General features: G+C 44.4%; 1 protein-coding gene across 4 annotated transcripts in view; it reads right to left on the bottom strand.

Annotated features, from left to right (window-relative positions):
- SCUBE2 (signal peptide, CUB domain and EGF like domain containing 2) overlaps window positions 1-18,069 on the bottom strand; it is a 64,475-nt gene that overhangs the window by 4,263 nt on the left and 42,143 nt on the right. For all 4 annotated transcript variants that reach the window (XM_012784000.2, XM_012784001.2, XM_076002191.1 and 1 more), the window contains 5 exons: window positions 7,373-7,543; window positions 6,986-7,153; window positions 6,117-6,278; window positions 3,893-4,090; window positions 2,514-2,666 (listed from right to left, as the gene is read on the bottom strand). In XM_012784000.2, coding sequence (XP_012639454.2) covers window positions 2,514-2,666; window positions 3,893-4,090; window positions 6,117-6,278; window positions 6,986-7,153; window positions 7,373-7,543 — 852 coding nt within the window. The remainder of the gene's footprint in view (window positions 1-2,513; window positions 2,667-3,892; window positions 4,091-6,116; window positions 6,279-6,985; window positions 7,154-7,372; window positions 7,544-18,069) is intronic.

The following is an 18,069-nucleotide window of genomic DNA, read 5'->3' as shown; positions in this document are numbered from 1 at the left end:
GAATAGTATAATATTCACAATAACTAATTTGATACATTTATAATATCATTGGTATCTTTCTTTAGTGTGGTATCTTTCTTCATGTTCTTTTATCTTAGTGGATATAAAATATAAGAAAGAGTACAACTTATTTTTCTCTTCAATCCCTCTGCTGCAGCATCTCTGCCTCAGAGAATCAGCTCCTTTTGACAATAGGAGTTTATCATTAAGATGTCAGTTGCTGCTCTGCATTCTGGTGTAGTAGAAAACTGGACCGCTGTTTGCCCCTATTCCAAATGCTTCCAGACTGTTGTCTTTTAAAAAATATTTCCTCTCCTTTTAACAAGTACTGTGTCTCCTCACTTGTTCCAACCCATTAGAAATGCAGTAAAGCGTCATAGGTAAGGATCCAGGCTGGAGTCCCAAAGACCTGGGTCAATTCCAGCTTTGCAACTTTGTCACAATGTGACCTTAGGCCAGACACTTAAATTTCTAAGCCTGACTGGCTTCATCTATAAAATCAGGAAATAATCGTGTCTATTTCATTGGGTGACTGTGAGGAATGCACCATGTAAAAGGCACTTTGGCACATACCTGGTGGTCACTAATGCTTGATACATGTCAGTCATGACTACAATTCTCACCGTTCTTTAGTAGTCAGGGGGCTAGTCTGTAGCAGCCTCCCATTCACCTTCTAAATGTGATTTCTATTCTTCTGGATTGAAAAGCAAATATCAAACTTGTTTCAAAAAACAGACTCTGAGTGAAGACCTAAGGAGCTTCAGTATGGGCAAAGTAGCAGTTTTCAACTATTTTCTGCTATGACACATGTAAGACATACTTTCATGGGCCTAACCAGTGGTACATGTAATTTCCTTCAGTTCAAGCAACAACTCTTTTAATTAAAAAAAAAAAATTAAGACATTTTCATGTGTTACAAAGGCAGAATTGAAAATGTGAAGATTTGGTGACATTTATTCTGGAGTCTCAGTGTCTTTTTTTGCTTCCTTCCTGATTCCAGATAGGATAGGTTGCTGGTTGGTTGCTTTCAGGTAAGTGAGGCTGTCTGTCTCTCTCAGCAGGGCCATGTGGGAGGCATTTGTGTCTACTCCAAGAGTCAGATACTAAGACCTCTTATCTTGGGAGTTTGACATTATTTCAGGCAACTGTAGGACAGGGATAGCAATTCTAGCTTTTGTTACATGTTACAAACAAACTATGTGAAATGTTTTTAGGAAAGCCTAACACTTCCTAAAGTGTTTTAGGAAAGGATACTAACATGAAGGATAATCTCTTTCCAAATATCTAATTTTGGTACTGCTGCCTAAAAATCTTCAAGGTTCCCTGTAAGATTAGGTCTACCCCCTTGAGCTTCGCCCTCATGGCTCTTCCCAGCATAAACCCCATCCCTTCTAGTCTCCTCTCTTACTGCCGAGCCCCCTGCACCCTACCCACAGGCCAACTCAGACTGTTCCTCAGTCCCTACACATGCCAGGTCCTCTATCCTTTGGCCTATGTCATTACATTTTTCTGAATGTTTTATTTCCCCTAAAACTTACATGTTTTTCAAGACCCAAATCTCTTGAGACTTTGTTCCTTCTAAAAGCCCATGCAAAATTAACTGCTGCTCCTTCTGTGCTCACACAGTGCTTTGTGCATGCGCTATTATAGCATCTATGACAATATACACATTTTTGTGTTTCTGTTCCTAACCATGTTGTTAGTGACAATGCCTGGCATAGTGGATGCTCATTAAATAGTTGTTGGATGAATAAATGAATAACTTCATAAATGAACAGATGCCTCTTCCCCCACAAGACTGTGAGGTCTTCTAGGACAAGGTCCAGTTCAGGTTATGCTCCTAGTAACCAAGTCTCAGAGCTGAGTAGGGCCCCAGGACTCAGATGGGCCACCTCTTCATTTAACATGAAGAAATGAAACCAGAGTCATTTGATTTGCCCAAGATCACACAGCAAGTCAGTGGCAAAGTCAGGATTATAAAATTTATGGTCTCCTCTCTTACTGCCTCTGAGGGAGGGTCCTTTCCTTCTCTCAGAATTCTATATAATAAAAGCCACAATCATAAGATTTTAACATTTATTGAGCAATTACTATTAATATATGCTGGGCACTGCACCAAGTCCTTCAGGAACTCTCATTGAACTAGCACGTGAAGTCTAATGATTATCTTCATTTACAGTTAAGAACATGTGGCTTAGAGACGGTAAGTAACATACACAAAGTCACAGAAGAGATTACAGCCAGGCGTCTGATTCCAATGCCCATGTTCTTACCCACCGAGCTACGCTCACTTTTAGTATATTTTCTAAAACATCTTTTCATCCTAGTCAGTGTCCCCAAATGCCTGTTTAAATTTTGGCACTTGTGAGTCAGCAATGTCCTTTCCCCTCATCCTGCCTGCCTTTCTGAGCATGTGTGCTTGTCAGCAATCTGCCAGCTGGCTGAGAAGTTGCTTCTGTTCAGAGCAGAGAAGCTCTTTCCATTTGCCGCAGACTAAGCTTCACAGAGCTTACCATCATATGTCACGTATGGGACCTGGAACCCTCTGGCACTGTTCCCTTCATTGGACTTAAACTGAATCCACAGCTTCTTTGACCTGGAGGTGAAGGCGATGGGGCGTTCGTAGGTCTGGCAGGTTTCATATGTCGTCACAGAATTGGACGAAGCTGCCAAGGGAAGTTAGGAAGGGGGTGGGGTTCAAGACTCGTCACTGATTAGGCAGACAATGAACGTGCATCTTTCCAAACACTCGAACCTTAAACAAGCTACGCTCAAGAGCTCCTCAGGCCCAGCTGAGCCATAGTAACAGTCTAAAGTCCTGCAGACGGAGTAAATTCAGCTGGTGATTGTGGGCCCCAGGAAGGCTAAGCCTGGAAGGCCCCTGGCTAGGCAAACAGCAGCAGCCCAGGCTATAGCATTCACTTAGGAGCTGAGGAGAGGGCCTCAAATTCCAGAGCTGACCTGCTGTTATCTAATAATAATTAGAAAAGCCATTTACTACATGCTTCCTAAAACCAGGCAGGGTGCTAAGCATTTGATGGGCTTTCTCTCATTTAATTCTCTGAAAATCACAGAAAGTTGGTGCAATTGTCACCTCTTCTATAGAGAGATTAAGTAGGTGGCCAGGATTGCACAGCCAGGATGTGGTAAAGTCAGGATTTAAATCTACACCTGACGTCAGACATTTTAACTATTAATAAGAATAGCAAACATTTATATAACAGCTCCATGTGTCATTATTATTCTGTTTTTATAAACATGAACTCCTTTAGCCCTCACAATAACCCTATGAAGTAGCAACTTGTATTATCCCCATTTTAACAGATGAGGAGACTGATGTGCAGAAAGATCCAGAATGTATGCCCAAGATCACAGAGACAACAGACAACAGGGGGTGGAGCTGGGATTGAGATCCGGGCAGGCTGGCAGCGGAACCCACTCATTGCACTGACCCTACGCTGCGTTAACAGCAGTGTCCCTTTGTGGACACTGGGCCATGAGTCAGGATAGGAGGACAGGTCCCCTCCTGGCTGGGCCATGCCCTTGGCCTTTGTCAGTCCTCAAGCCATGACTTGCTACCCAGGGTGAGGCCAGCGCTACTTGATCCTCATTGGCTTTCTGTGTCCTATGAACGAGGGTCCAACACACCCAGTGAACACAGAGGGAAGGACTGACTTGCAAGTCACTACCTCTGGGGCCCAACAAGAGGACTCAGTGTGTGGGTTTAGTCTAAATTTTGTTTCTCAGCAAACTCTATGAACTCACGTCCCATCTCTGTTCTAACGTGGAAGTGACATTCTAGGCCTGCTCCTCACATTTAAAGCCTGGGGAGCAGGTCATCAGTCTTCCCAGCTGGCCTTAGCAGGGGAGGGAAGCAGAGAGTGAGACGCACAGGTTTTCCGCATCACCAGGTAGTCTCCACAGTCGTCCTCTATGGGCAGGAAGATCTCAGGGACTACGATCAAGATGCGCCGCTTAGGGGGAGGGTTGATGGTCCACGTACACTCGGTGTTGGCTGGGTAATTGCCTGGGTAGTTTGGGGATTCGATGTATCCAGTGAAATCTCCCAGCTCCCCTCCACATCTTCTGTCTGGAAAAGGAAATGGCATGAGTTACGAAGGCACAACGCTGTTACCTCTCTGTCACAGCCACCGCTAGCTGGGCTGAGAACTGCAGCATCCCTGTTGCCATTGAGGCATGGGGCATAGAAGTGACGCCATCTGGGATTGAGTCTGTCCTATAATGCCCAGGGCCCGCTTTGGGAGCCAAACCATGAACTCCCCACAAGGAGTCCACCCCTCTGAGGTCCCGAGGCACTATTTTCTCATTAGCCTGAAGGCGCTTATGGTCAGGGCAGGTGTTTGTGAACAAAAGGATAAATTTAGCTTTCAATATTTTGTCTACGTCCGAGTGCCAGGGGAACCCACAACACGGAACTTCTAGGTCCATTAAAATAGGAGAACAGAGCTCATTGGTCAGTAAAGAATATTTGACCTTTTCTTAGAGAATTTTGATGAAGATAAGACAGACATCTTTTTTCACTTTTCTCTCTGGTTAAGAACAATATTTTAATTTTAAGGGTGTAAGAAAGTCCCAGTTAGCTATCTGTGGGTACGGGGCATGCTGGACGCTCACCTCTGGCACCAGAGGCAAAGACCGCACACACACGCTCACGTGCAGGCACACCCTCTCCGACCCCACCCCACGGCTGCCACGCCCTCATTCACTGCAGCCCCGCGCACCCTAGAAATGTCCAGAGGTCTGGAGCTCAGAAGTGAGAGAGACACAGTCCTGGCTCTCAAGGAGCTTATTATTTAATACTGTCAGGCAAACCTGTGCAAGGGAAGATGTTGAAGGGATTACTTTTTTCCTCTTTAATTATAACTGGGATTTATTACTACTAGCACAAAAAAATAAAGAGGCTTTTCTTCTTGGGCAAAAAGAGGGGGAAGGGAGAACTGTGGAGTGGAGAACTGCCTTCAAGCCTGAAGGGCTACCCGAGGATCTCGGCCATGTGGCTCCTAAGGGCCAGCCAAGGGCCAGGTGGTGAGAAGACAAGGAAGCAGATACATCTTGGTATGAGGAAGAATTTTCTAACACTGTGAACTTCTGCAAAGTCTCAGTTACCAACAGACTAGGAGACAAGAGGTAGTGAGCTTCTTGTCACAGCAGGTATTCAAGAAGAGACTAGATGGCTACTTATAAAGATGTTGTTAAAAGGACTTCATTGGAATAGAGAGAAAACTAAATTTCCAATCATAAAACTCAAATGGTTCACTGCCCCCCTCAATCCCAAGCATCTCCAGTTTGGGGAGGCCTCCTTGCCCCTGAGGATTGCTGTCTTAAAGATACTGAATTAGCTGATATTTACTTTTGGCCTTTACTAATGAATTTTGATTATAATTTTGGTTACAATGATGGTTTTTTAAAAAAAAACCCAAACAGTGAGTTCTTAAATGATTTTCTTCTCCCTTCCTGAAAAACACAAATGAATCTCCTTAGCATGGCACTCAAGGCTTCCCCTCCTCATCTGCCTGAGACTCCCTTCAGCACATTCTATGCTGAGGTCCAGGGGTCTCTTCCCAAAAGGCATTTTGCTTTCCTGAGTCTGTGCTTCCCCCAGCTGCTCTCTCAGGCATAAAGCTCTTTCTCCTGCTCTTCCCCCACCCTCTCCATCAAAACTTCCTCACACCCTTCAGAAGCCTTTCCCGACCTCTCCAGACTGAGTCAATTGCTCCTTCCTCTGCAATAGCCTGGGCTCCCTGCAGGGTCAGCGATGCTGACTTATTCTGCTTGGCATCAACTGAGTTCCCAGCAGAGTGCCTGGCACATGACAAGTCCTCAAACAACACATGCTGAAATTATGCACCAGGGAGGAAATCAAGGCAAGTACAGCTTGTGAATGAGCCCTGAGAAGGGTCCAGGATCAATATAACGGTGAGTAGCTCTGTAGGATCAAGCTGGGCTCTCCCTCCATGCTGAGCTGCATGGCTGTGAGCCAGGCTAATGCCTACATGGTTCTAAATGAACCTGGGACTGCTGCTCCCTGCCCTGGGTTGGACCCAGACACTTGCCCTCTTAATTAAGACTGTGAGAAGCCTCAGAGAGAAACCTACTTTTACACTGGGTTATGTTTGTGGAGCCATCAAAGTCAGTTGTAGTATTTCCTGGGCAGGAAACACAGTTATTTTTTCCAAATTCTGGTTGGTATGTCCCCGCTGGGCAACGAATGCATCGGTGAGTGGTGGTGTTGTAGAAATGTCCAGGTGAACACTGAACTGTGGGGACAAGGGAGGGTGAAAAGAACAGAAAAAAAATTGTGTCAAATGCAGCACAAATGGTTTCAAAGTTTGTGAAATAAACTATGCCCAAATGAAGTAGGGCTTTCCTACCAGTCTGGGGCTAATCAACACTTAATTCCCTAAATAGCCAGTTTGAGTGGGACTCATGACACTGAGAAAAATAAAAAGGAACAAGATATGTGCATATCTTCAAAGAGTTTATAGTTCACACCGAGTCAGGCATCAACGATCACAACTCAAGTCTTCATGCAGAGCACGTTTGTGAGTACTGAGCGGGCACAGAACCGAGGTTGGGTGCCAAGTTGAGCTCCCTGGAGAGAGGCAGGGAGTGTGGTCTGGAGAAGAGGTATAGGAGGGGAAGCTCTAGGTCAGGGCACTGAGACAGAGGAGGGCTGCAGGGAAGGAGCGAGGGAGCCTGTATACACAACTGGTTCATTAGTGCCTGATCGTTCCTTGTCAGTCCTGTTTGAAGGGGCCACGGCAGCTGGAGAAGACCTTGTCCAGAGATTCCAGTGTTCCCTGCATATCCTGCATGGATGGATGGAGCTGGGGACCTAAACCCCAGCCACTGGGGAACCACATACTGCACCTCTGGGCTGGGCTTGATGAGGGCTTCACCAGACTCCCATGGTACTTAAAAGGTAAATTTAGTTCCAGAGAAAGGCAAGCTACCAAGGGCTTACCTCTGGTTTCACAGTCCTGGAAGGAAGTAGCTCCCTGATGTTTGGTGGGCAGGCTTCCTCCACAGGGGAAGCAGGAAGTTCGGCCAGGTTCGGGCTGGAATGTGCCCAGGGCACAGAGCTGGCAAGGTGCAAAGCCATCTGCTGAGTATTCACCAGGTTGGCACAGACCTGGGGGGACAATGGCCCTAGGTGAGCAAGGCCCCCCAAGAAGACCCTTTCCCATCACTCTCCAGATGAGAGCCAACGATGAACCCAACATGGTCCCTGCTCATAGGAAGCCCAAGTGAGTGTGCACCCTCTGGGCTCCTTGAGATGCCACTTGTGCCTGCTGTCTGAACAATGACATCAGAGATGGGAGAAGTAGGAAGGAACAGAGAGCATCCTTACCTCCACATTCAGACACATTCCAAGCTTCTGGGGTCTTCAGGGCCCCAGGATTTTCTGGTCTTGGGCATGGTTCACAAATGATTTGTCCTTCCTCGTTTTGGAAGGTTCCATTTGGACAAAAAATGCAGCGTTCTTGTGCTCCATCGTAATACGTCCTAGCCCTGCAACTGACTAGCCAAAGGGGAAAATGATCTGGTCAGTGTGGGGACAGAGGCTGAGGAAGGATGGTGTCAGTTCTAGAGATGAAGGTAAACAGATGGCATTGACCACACAATCCCCCATGCAAACTCCCTTAATGCAAAGCGTGCACACTCTGCACGCCATGATCCCTATCGCCTCTGTTGGTGGTCTTTACAGGTCTGCCACTCCTTGTCCCAAGAGCTCCTTGGGGGAAGGGATCACAGGTGTCCTAATTATTTTTCTAGCTCAAGTACTTGATGGTTGAAGAGATATAAAAAATCCTGGATCTCCCTACTTCACAGAGCTGTCAGAAGGATTACAAAGGTGAAGATCATGCATTGAATATAGGTCTAGTGCTGGAAGAAATGAGAGGAGAGTGCTAGTAATTCTGTTTGATGTCATCTCATAAGGCTTCCAAGAGGACAGCACATTTGTGTCAAGCCTTGAAGGACAAATAGGATCTCCCCAGGTGGGAAAGGAGGCAGGTTGTAAAGATTCATGCATGAAATATAGGTGGAGAGAGAAGAAAGAAAGATTGGGGCTAGACTGAAGAAGTTTTTGAATGCCAGGCATTTTGATTTTATTCTGCAGGTAAAGGATCCATCAAAAGGAGAGATGCCAGGTGCAGTGGCATGTGCCTGTAGTCCCAGCAACTCAGGAGGCTGAGGTGGAAGGACCGCTTGAGCCCAGGAGTTCAAGGCCAGCCTGGGCAATACAGTGAGACCCGGTCGAGAAAGAGAGAAAGAGAGAGAGAGAGAGAGAGAGACAGAGAGAGTCAGAGAGACAGAGAGAGAGAGAGAGAGAGAGAGAGAGAGAATATGACCAGAAGCTGTACTTTGAATAGCTTGGTCTTTGGTGGCTGGGGTAGGTGGTGATCTCAAGAGTCTTACAAAATAGCATACTTTAGATTTGTCATAAAATTAAAACAACAAAGAATAAACCCTGGTAAATGTCTCCTGAAAGATAGACAATAACAAAATTCGTAAACTGTGCTTCTGATTATATTTCTGGTGTTGTTAGTTAAATGTGGATTTATACATTATTTTAGGGTATGAATGGGAAGTAAATGTATATTCAAACATCATCCTCATTGCCACCAAGGTAGCCTTTCTAATGGCTAACATTTGCTGAATAGTTAAAATACACTAGGCACCATGCCACAACTTTACATACATTATTTCATTTATTTCTCGATATGACCCTAAGGATCTCTAGCTGCTATTAATAGCTCCATTTTACAGAAACAGAGACTTAGGAAGCTTAATAATTTGGCCAACTTTCCACAGCTAATTTGTGAAATACACCTGTGGTAAAATCAAGAACTTTGAGTTTAAGGAGGAAAAAAGTTACTTAACAGAACTGCAGACTTAAGCATAACTCAAGACTTTGCCAAGGATTCTCTATGGAGCTAGGAGAGTTTGATTAAAACAAACACATTAGGCCGGGCGCGGTGGCTCATGCCTGTAATCCTAGCACTCTGGGAGGCCGAGGCGGGAGGATTGCTCGAGGTCAGGAGTTCGAAACCAGCCTGAGCAAGAGCGAGACCCCGTCTCTACTATAAATAGAAAGAAATTAATTGGCCAACTAATATATATATAGAAAAAATTAGCCAGGCATGGTGGCACATGCCTATAGTCCCAGCTACTTGGGAGGCTGAGGCAGGAGGATTGCTTGAGCCCAGAAGTTTGAGGTTGCTGTGAGCTAGGCTGACGCCACGGCACTCACTCTAGCCTGGGCAACAAAGTGAGACTCTGTCTCAAAAAAAAAAAAAAAAAACACATTCTCTTTTATACTTGTGTTGCCAAGAAATAGAGGGAAAAATCACACAATAAAGTTAGCTATTGCATCTCTCCAATGTCTGTAAGGGGGGAAATCTGTTTTCATTCCATTCTATTATACAAATGCAATTTGCATATATATTCTTAGGGTTAAACATGGCAAAGTTTTCTGTCACTAGTCTTTTCATTATCCATTCCATAATCAAAAAAAAAAAATGAGGCTTTTGTATCATAGTAAGCCAAGGTATGATACATTTCAAATATTATTTCTACAATTCAATGTAACCAATCAAGAAAGTCTACCCTAATATCTTAATTTTTTTTTGTGGTAGGAAAAAGAATCTCACTATGTTGCTCAGGCTGGTGGCCTCTCAAACTCCTGGCCTCAAGTAATCCTCCCATCTTGGCCTCGAAAAATGCTAGGATTATAGGTGTGAGCCACTGCACCTGCTCAAATATCTAAATCGTAATACTTTTTTATATTGTTTGGACTTTCTTTTACAATATTCATGTATCATTTTAATACAATTTTAGATTTTAAAAGACTTAAAAATTAAAAGTGAACCAATTCTTGCTGTCTTGACAAACAACATTATAATGAGTCTGATACATAAATCTGTGGCAGAGTCTATAATTCCAGACTTTTTCTCTACATTCAGCCCTACTGGATAATGGTTTCCATAATCACTCTGGTACCAGCCCATCTTCCAGCAAAAGCTGGGCTGAATTATGTCCTAGGAGTTCCCCACGTTTTTATTTTACTCTGTGTCCCATCTGACTATCCCAGTGTCTATAGCAGGCCAGGAAATAAGAGAATAATTCTTCGTGGCTCTAACAAGCCGACCTGTCATAAAGACTGGCAGAAAGTAAGTAACACCAAGGCTGTCCACAGCCCCCTCTGCCCAAGCTGTTTCCATTTTGGGAAGAGTTGCTTTTATAATACTCATTCACCTACAGGGAGAGTGCCTATATGGTGACAACGATTCCAACAGCCCCATTGATCGTAACAGAGCCAGATCAGCACGGTCTGTGGCAGAGGACGGGTCCCCTCTGTGTGTGGACAAAACCAGACCTGGTTCTCACTGAACCGAGTAACTGGATGGGCTCCTGCTGCTCACTGGGTGTCAGCTCCCCCTTAGAACTATTTAACCCCCCAAAGCCCTTTCAAGGTTACATTTTGAGAGGCCTCACAATATCCCACATCTGTTGCGATTTCTTAACCGATCAAAGGGCTGAGAAATACCCCTCAGGCTGCCCTGTGGAAAAGAGGGCACCAGTTCTTTTTCCTCCCAGTGAAAAGCCAGCTTCACATAAACAAACTCATATTGTCAGTCACAGTTTCCATTTTCCTTCCTAAAGAAAGACCGGCAGAAATAATTCATGCCAATAATTCATGCCTTCCAAATAGATTTGTTTTCTTTCACAAGGTAAAAATGAGCGAAACACTAAACAGTGACTGAAATGTCAAGAAGGGATGTTTGAAAGCAGCTCTTTGCAAATGTGCTGAAGATCTGGCCCGCAGAGACCCCAATCACACGTTCCAGTTGCTTCTCTCTTCTCCTTGAGCAACCAGCTTGTTTTGCTACCCCAGACAAAGGAGTCAATTGCCCCCAGAACACTTGACTATCACAGCAAAGCTTTTGTGTGTCTTCAGTGACCATTAAAATCCCATTCTCAAATCCCACACAGCTGTTTTCTCTTCCTCTTAAGAAAAAAATACGAGAAAGCTTTTCTGATGCAAAAGGGAGAGACCAGCAGGATGAGGATTAATGGCAACAAGAGGCCTCAAGGCCTGGCCTCTTTTCAGCACAGTGGCCTTTGAGTATTTCAGGCTATGGAGAAACACTATGGTCTCTCTGTGGCTAAGATAGTGAACCTAACAAAAGGGGTCACTCTCTAGCATTTGACTGCTTTCTTAAGGATCACGCCTTGACTTCTGAAGAAGAGCCACAAGCAGCCCACGCGGATTCCCAGGGTGTCCCAGTCCGCTTTGTCCCAGCTCAGAGGCGATGGCACCCCAGGCAGTACTGTGGCCTCAGGATCCTGGTTTGAACCCCCTTTATATGAGTGCCCCAGGATAACAGAGGGCAGGGCCTCCTTGGGCTGAGAGCCTGATTTTTCATTGTCTGGTCAGGTTTTTGGTGTGTGCTCAGGTTTGCTATTTGAAAACATTCTAATAGTTGGGGCAGAGAAATGAGCCTAGCTCGTCGCCTTCCTTGTTCGGTTCCCAAATGCATACTATGTTCTTTTCATGCCTAGTTAACTGGAGCTGAAATTTTACTTCCTTTAAACTGTCTCTTTTGCCCTCAATTTCAATTTTACCCCAAAGATTTGCCCTTTGCCCTCTTTTCTAATAATGTTATCAACTATCCTTGGGATTTCATCTGTTGTCCCATGAAGATGCATGTATTCCTTCATTCAATAAGTGCTTATTGAACACTGATTATGTGTTAAGTACTGCTCTAGGAGCTAGAGATACAGTAGAGAAGATGATAGAAATGGTGAACAAAACTAATGGGGTTCTCATTGTAGCGGAGAAACTGTTATATATATATATATATATATATATATATATATATATATATATATAAATATATAACAGAATGCCAAGCAGTGGTATGATAAAGCAAACGAAAACCAGGTAAGGAGCCAAAGAGTGGTAGGGGTAAGGTGTATGTATATGCTATTTTAGAATTGTGGTCAAGAAAGACCTCTCTGAACAGAGATCAGAATGAAATGAGGGAAATAGCTTTGCAATGGGATTGCCTAATAGCAAGAAGGCCAGTGTAGTATGAAAGTAGTGAAAGGGCAGAGTGATAGGAGATGAATTGTAAAAAGCAAGCAAGGGTCAGATCATGTGGGTGCTTGAAAGCCATGGAAAGGAAACTAGACCTTACTCAAAGTGTGTTGGGGGTTTTGAATGGGGGCAGTTTTAAATGGGGCAGTAGCACAATCTGATTTATGTTTTTGTTAATAAAAGAGGTCAGGCACAGTGGCTCATGACTGTAATCCCTGCACATTGGGAGGCTGAGCTGGGAGGATCACTTGAGCCCAGGAGTTTGAGGCTGCAGTGAGCTATGACACCACTGCACACCAGCCTGGCTGACAGAGCGAGACCCGATTAAAAGAAAAGATGTTCTGGCTGCTATGTGGAGAACAGACTGAAGGCGGGCAAGGCTAAGGAGAACCATTCAGAGGCTAAACCATAGACTGAGCAAGAGATGCTGGAGCAGAGCAGTTATAATGGAGGAAGAGAAAAGTGGTTGGATTCAGGAAATAATGTGAAGACAGAGCTGACAGGATTTGCTCACGGACTAGATGAGGAGCATGACACAGAGAGGTCAAAATGACTCTGAGGCTTTTGACTTGAGCAATTGGGTAAATAAAGGGGCCATTTACTGAGGTTTGAGTTGGGAGGGAGGAAGGATAAAAAGCTTTGTTTGGAAATGCTGAGTTTGAGATGCGTGTTGGCCAAGGAAGTGTCGACACTGAGAAAACACCAGTTACCCTAGTGGCCTCTGAGGTAGAACACCACACACCTCAGGGGTTTCCAAGACAATCCAGGGAATGTGAGCAGAACATTTTCATATCTATGTATATTAATTTCCATCTAAAAAAATAAGAAACAAAGCTCTACTGGTTTGGTATATGGTCGAAGAGCAGCCCCTCAGCCTGTCCACATCTCTATGAGTCACGGGACACATGAGGAGATGTGAGGTCACCAAGAAAGGAGAATCACAGGCTTCCCACAGCTCTGAAGCTGTGGAGATACTGACTGATTCACTTCTTTCACTGTATTGAGAAGAATTACAGTTTAACTGTGCCTGGTTTAGTAGATTCCTTGACTATATTATCTAGTTTTAACTAAACTAACCATTATAAAATAGAAAGCAGCTTTGAACGATTCCTGTGAAGAATTCCTGGACTGAAGGCTGTATCTGTGATGCAAGCACATGTGCAGGCCAGGAAAGTGCCAGGGTGGACACATCTTCTACTCCTAGAATAGTGGTATCGGGGTGGGGGGTTGGTGGTAATATGGTCCAAGACCCTGATGGCTGCCTGAAACCTCAGATAATATCAAACCCTGTATGTACTATGTTCTTTCCTATACATACATACCTATCATAAAATTTAATTTGAAAATTAGGCACAGTAAGAGATTAACAACAATAACTAATAATGAAATAGAACAGTTATAAACATATTCAGTAATAAATTTTATGTGAATGTGGCACCTCTTTCTCTCTCAAAATACCTTATTATACTGTACTCACCCTTCTTCTTGTGATCTGTCAATCTGATAACCAAGATGACTACTAAGTGACTAACAAGGGGTGGTAATGTATGCAGCATGGATACACTAGACAAAGGGATTGTTCACATCTGGGCAGGACAGAGTGAGATGGTGCAAGATTTCACCATGCTACTTAGAACATCGCACAATTTGAAACTTATGAATTGTTTATATCTGGAATTTTCATTTAATATGTTTGAACTATGGGTAACTGAAAGTAACTGAAACCATGGAAAGCAAAACTACAGATAAGGAGGGACCACTATATATATGAGCTTGCTGTCAGACTACATCATGAGACAGAAACAGTAATGATTTATTCAGACCTGATAAGAGTTTACCTAAAGCACTAGCAATGAACAAAAAGTAATGTAAATGTAAATGTAATGTAAATGTAATGTAATGTAAATGTAAATGAACTATTAACAATGAACCTTGCCAAATTGCAAAGATTCTACCTTAAGATGCTAGCCAGTTATTTAAAAATTGTTTATTTAATCTTTATCTTGTTCTACCTTTTATGATGTATATATTATTAGCCAATAGTGCAAGTATATAATTTGTAAATAAGTAAACATTCATCAATTCAAATGTATTTTAAAAGACAGAGAGAGAGGCTGGGTGTGGTGGCTAACGTCTATAATTCTAGCACTCTGGGAGGCTGAGGCAGGCAAATCGTTTGAGTTCAGGAATTCAAGACCAGCCTGAGCAAGAGCGAGACCCCGTCTCTACTAAAAAAAATAGAAAGAAATTAGCTGTACAATGAAAAAAAAAAATATATATATATAAAGTTGGCTGGGCATGGTGGTGCATGCCTGCTGTCCTAGCTACTTGGGAGGCTGAGGCAGGAGGATTGCTTGAGCCCAGGAGTTTGAGGTCGCTGTGAGCTAGGCTGACGCCAGGGCACTCTAGCCCAGGCAACAGAGTGAGACTGTGTCTCAAACAAAGAAAGAGAGAAAGAGAGAGAGAGAGAGTGTGTATGTGATCTTAAACGTTCAACATCTCTGGCATAGAGAAGTCCATAACTCAAACTAGAGGCAGAGCTGGAGAGAGCAGTTTGGAAGTCACCAACTTGTGGTGGTATTGAAAACTATGGCACTGGATGCGTCACTGAGGAGGGTGTGAAGAGAGGAGGGGGACAGACTAAGCCCTGGGACACCTGATATTTAGAGATCAGAAAGTAGGGGAGGAAGCAGCATTGAAATTGGAAAGGGCCTGGGCACAATGGCTCATTCCTGTAATCCTAGCACTTTGGGAGGCTGAGGCAGGAGGATCGCTTGAGCCCAGGAATTCAAGGTCACAGTGAGCTATGATCACACCACTTGATTCTAGCCAGAGCAATAGAGTGAGACTCCATCTCCAAAAAAGAAAAAAAAGAGAGAGAAAGAAAGAAAGAGAGAGAGAGAGGGATAGAGGGAGGGAAGGAAGGAAGAAAAAGAAAGAAAAGGAAAAGGAAAGAAAGAAAAGAAAAGAAAGAGAAAAGAAAATATAAAGGGAGTAGCCAGCAAAGCAGGAAAACCAGAATCGTGTGGTGTCCAAAACCCACGAGAAGAAAGTGATTCCAGGGGAGGGAAAGATATACCATGTTGGAGAGGATGCCTGCAGGGAGGAGTGGGAGTAGGCAACTGGAGTTAGAGGTCATTAGAAATCTTGGAAAAAGCAGTTTCAGTGGAAAGGTTAGGCATGAAAACCAGATTGAGGAGAAAATGGGTGGTAAGGAGGCAAAGACAGTACAACTGCTCCACAGAGTTTTGTTCTACAGGAGACAAAGGAATGATGCAGTATCGGGAGAGAAGGACGAAGGCAATGGAGGGTTTGTTTGGTTTTTAAGGTAGGAGATGTGTGCTGTTGGAAATGATCTCACAGAGGAGCCTTCTGAGATGGGGAGCAGTCAGCGGACAAGTGAGAGCGGCATCCTTAAGAGGTGGAGAGGGAATGGGCTCCAGCCGGAGTGGAAGGGTTGGCCTTTGGCAGAACGTGGACTGTCCGTCCATTTTAACAGGAGGCAAGTCTGAGCATGTGTGGCCAGAGGCAGGACAGGAGAGCTGGTCTGGATATGGAGAGATGAAGTCTTTTCGCTAAACTCCCAGATGCCCACAGATACCTGTTTCTGGAAACTTTGTTGCAGCTCAAATTCGCTTTGTCCAAGGTTGAGCTTTTCTCTTACCTCTCTGCCTTTACTTTCTTTTTTCTTTTTCTTACTTTCTTTTTTTTTTTTTTTTTTTTTTGAGACAGAGTCTTGCTATGTCACCCTGGCTAGAGTGCTATGGCGTCATCATAGCTCACTGTAACCTCCAACTCCTAGGCTCAAGTGATCCTCCTGCCTCAGCCTTCTGAATAGCTGGAACTGAAGGTATGAACCACCACACCTGCCTAATTTTTCTATTTTTTGTAGAGACAGGGTCTTACTATGTGTCCCAGGCTGGTCTGGAAGTTCTGGCCTCAAGTGATCCTACCACGTTAGCCATCCAAAGGGCTAGGATTACATGTGTGAGCCACTGCACCTGATCAGGCGTTACTCTTTATAGATGGCACCTCTACGCTCCCACTCACCCAGGCTCCAAACAGCTGCCCTGGCCTCTCTCCTCACTGCCCCGCCCTCAGCTGCAGCATCCTACAGTTGTGTCCCTTCTATCTCTTATTCTTCATCCCCATGACACTCATGTCCCCTGGATCCTCACCATCTCTTATTTGGATCACTGTAATAACCTCCCACGATTTCCCTGGCTCTCTGTTCCTCCCTACCGCAGCTCTATCAAACCGTCAGATTCACCTTTCTAAAGTGTTTCTCTTCACTCCCAGCACGTCTCTCACTTTCTTTGACTCAATACTCAGTCTTTAGCCTCCTTTTCTACATCTGAGTTTTCATCCTTTCTCATGCCCTCTCAAGAGCCTATTTTTTTCCATGCTTCTCCTATAAATCTCTTCTGATTATTTCTTCCCCAGTGATCACATTCATCTAACCATTCAACCGACCCCCGGCTTTTTCTCAGTGCCTCCTGCATATGAAACAGGGCTGGTGAGATGAGGGGCATATGGGAAGCAGGTGTCAGGATCAGAAATCTCTGAGCCCACCCCAACGCTTCCCTCTTCTCAGTCCCCAATCCATGTCATCCCCAAATGCTGCTCCTCTTTCCTCCCAAATGTCCCTTTAACCCATTGCTTCTTCTCTCGCCACTAGTGCCTTCATGTTCTTAATACCGCATGTGACACTTTTAAAATCCCCCAAATTGATCTTCCTGCCTCCTCCAATACAATCAGAGAGATCTTTCTATTAATAGAATACACGTGTGACCTAGACACTTCCTGATTAATTCCTGTAATGGCACCATGTCACCTAGATATAAAGTTGAGGCTCCTTAGCAACATATCTGAGGTCTCCCACAACTTGGTTGTACCTTCCCACTAGCCTAGTTGCTCACCACATCTTTCTTATCTACCAGGTGAGTAATACCAATACGCCAATAATGCCCTGCGCACACGCCGTTCTTCCTCATTTCCTAGGACGGTTCCTCCACCTGCATAGTTCTCCCCACATGTACATCATCTGTGCAGCCTTCGAAACTCAGCTCAGGCTTCCTCTCTTTGGGGAAGGCTTCTCTGACCCTTCCCTGGGAGGGCCAGATGCAACTTGAGGGATGGCATCTTCTTTATCCAGGCCTCCCCAGTACCCCACAGAGCTGGCCCATGGAGGGTTCCCCATATGGGTACGCTATGAGTAAGGTGGCCACAGGGCACAGGATGTACCCAGGAGAGCTGAGAGTATTCACATTGACAGAGTTAAAAACATAGGCTCTTGGCCGGGCGCAGTGGCTCACGCCTGTAATCCTAGCACTCTGGGAGGCCGGGGCGGACGGATTGCTCGAGGTCAGGAGTTCGAAACCAGCCTGAGCAAGAGCGAGACCCCGTCTCTACTAAAAATAGAAAGAAATTAATTGGCCAACTAATATATATAGAAAAAATTAGCCGGGCATGGTGGCGCATGCCTGTAGTCCCAGCTACTTGGGATTGCTTGAGCCCAGGAGATTGAGGTTGCTGTGAGCTAGGCTGATGTCACAGCACTCACTCTAGCCTGGGCAACAAAGCGAGACTCGGTCTCAAAAAAAAAACAAACATAGGCTCTGGATTTGAATCCTGCCTCCGTCAGTTACTTGCTGGGTAACATTGGGAAAAATGCTTATCTTCCTCTGCCTTAGTTTTCTTACCTATAAAGAGGGCATGAGTTAATATAGACTTATGGTGAGGATTAAATGAGATAATATAAGCAAAGTGCTTAGCACAGTGCTGAACAGTGTAAGTGTTCCATAAATGTCAACATTTTATTAAATTATGTTTTTAAACCTCTTTTAATTAATAGAATTTCCTACCCAGTCTATGTGTTAAATATTGGTCTGATACTGGTCTATAGTGCTAATATAGACTTTATATCTTCCTCAATTTAAACA

The sequence above is a fragment of the Microcebus murinus genome, chromosome 4, assembly GCF_040939455.1.
Source record: "Microcebus murinus isolate Inina chromosome 4, M.murinus_Inina_mat1.0, whole genome shotgun sequence".
Taxonomy (NCBI): Eukaryota; Metazoa; Chordata; class Mammalia; order Primates; family Cheirogaleidae; genus Microcebus; species Microcebus murinus.
The sequence above is the reverse complement of the archived record's forward strand: the minus strand, read 5'-3'. Positions and strand labels throughout refer to the sequence as shown.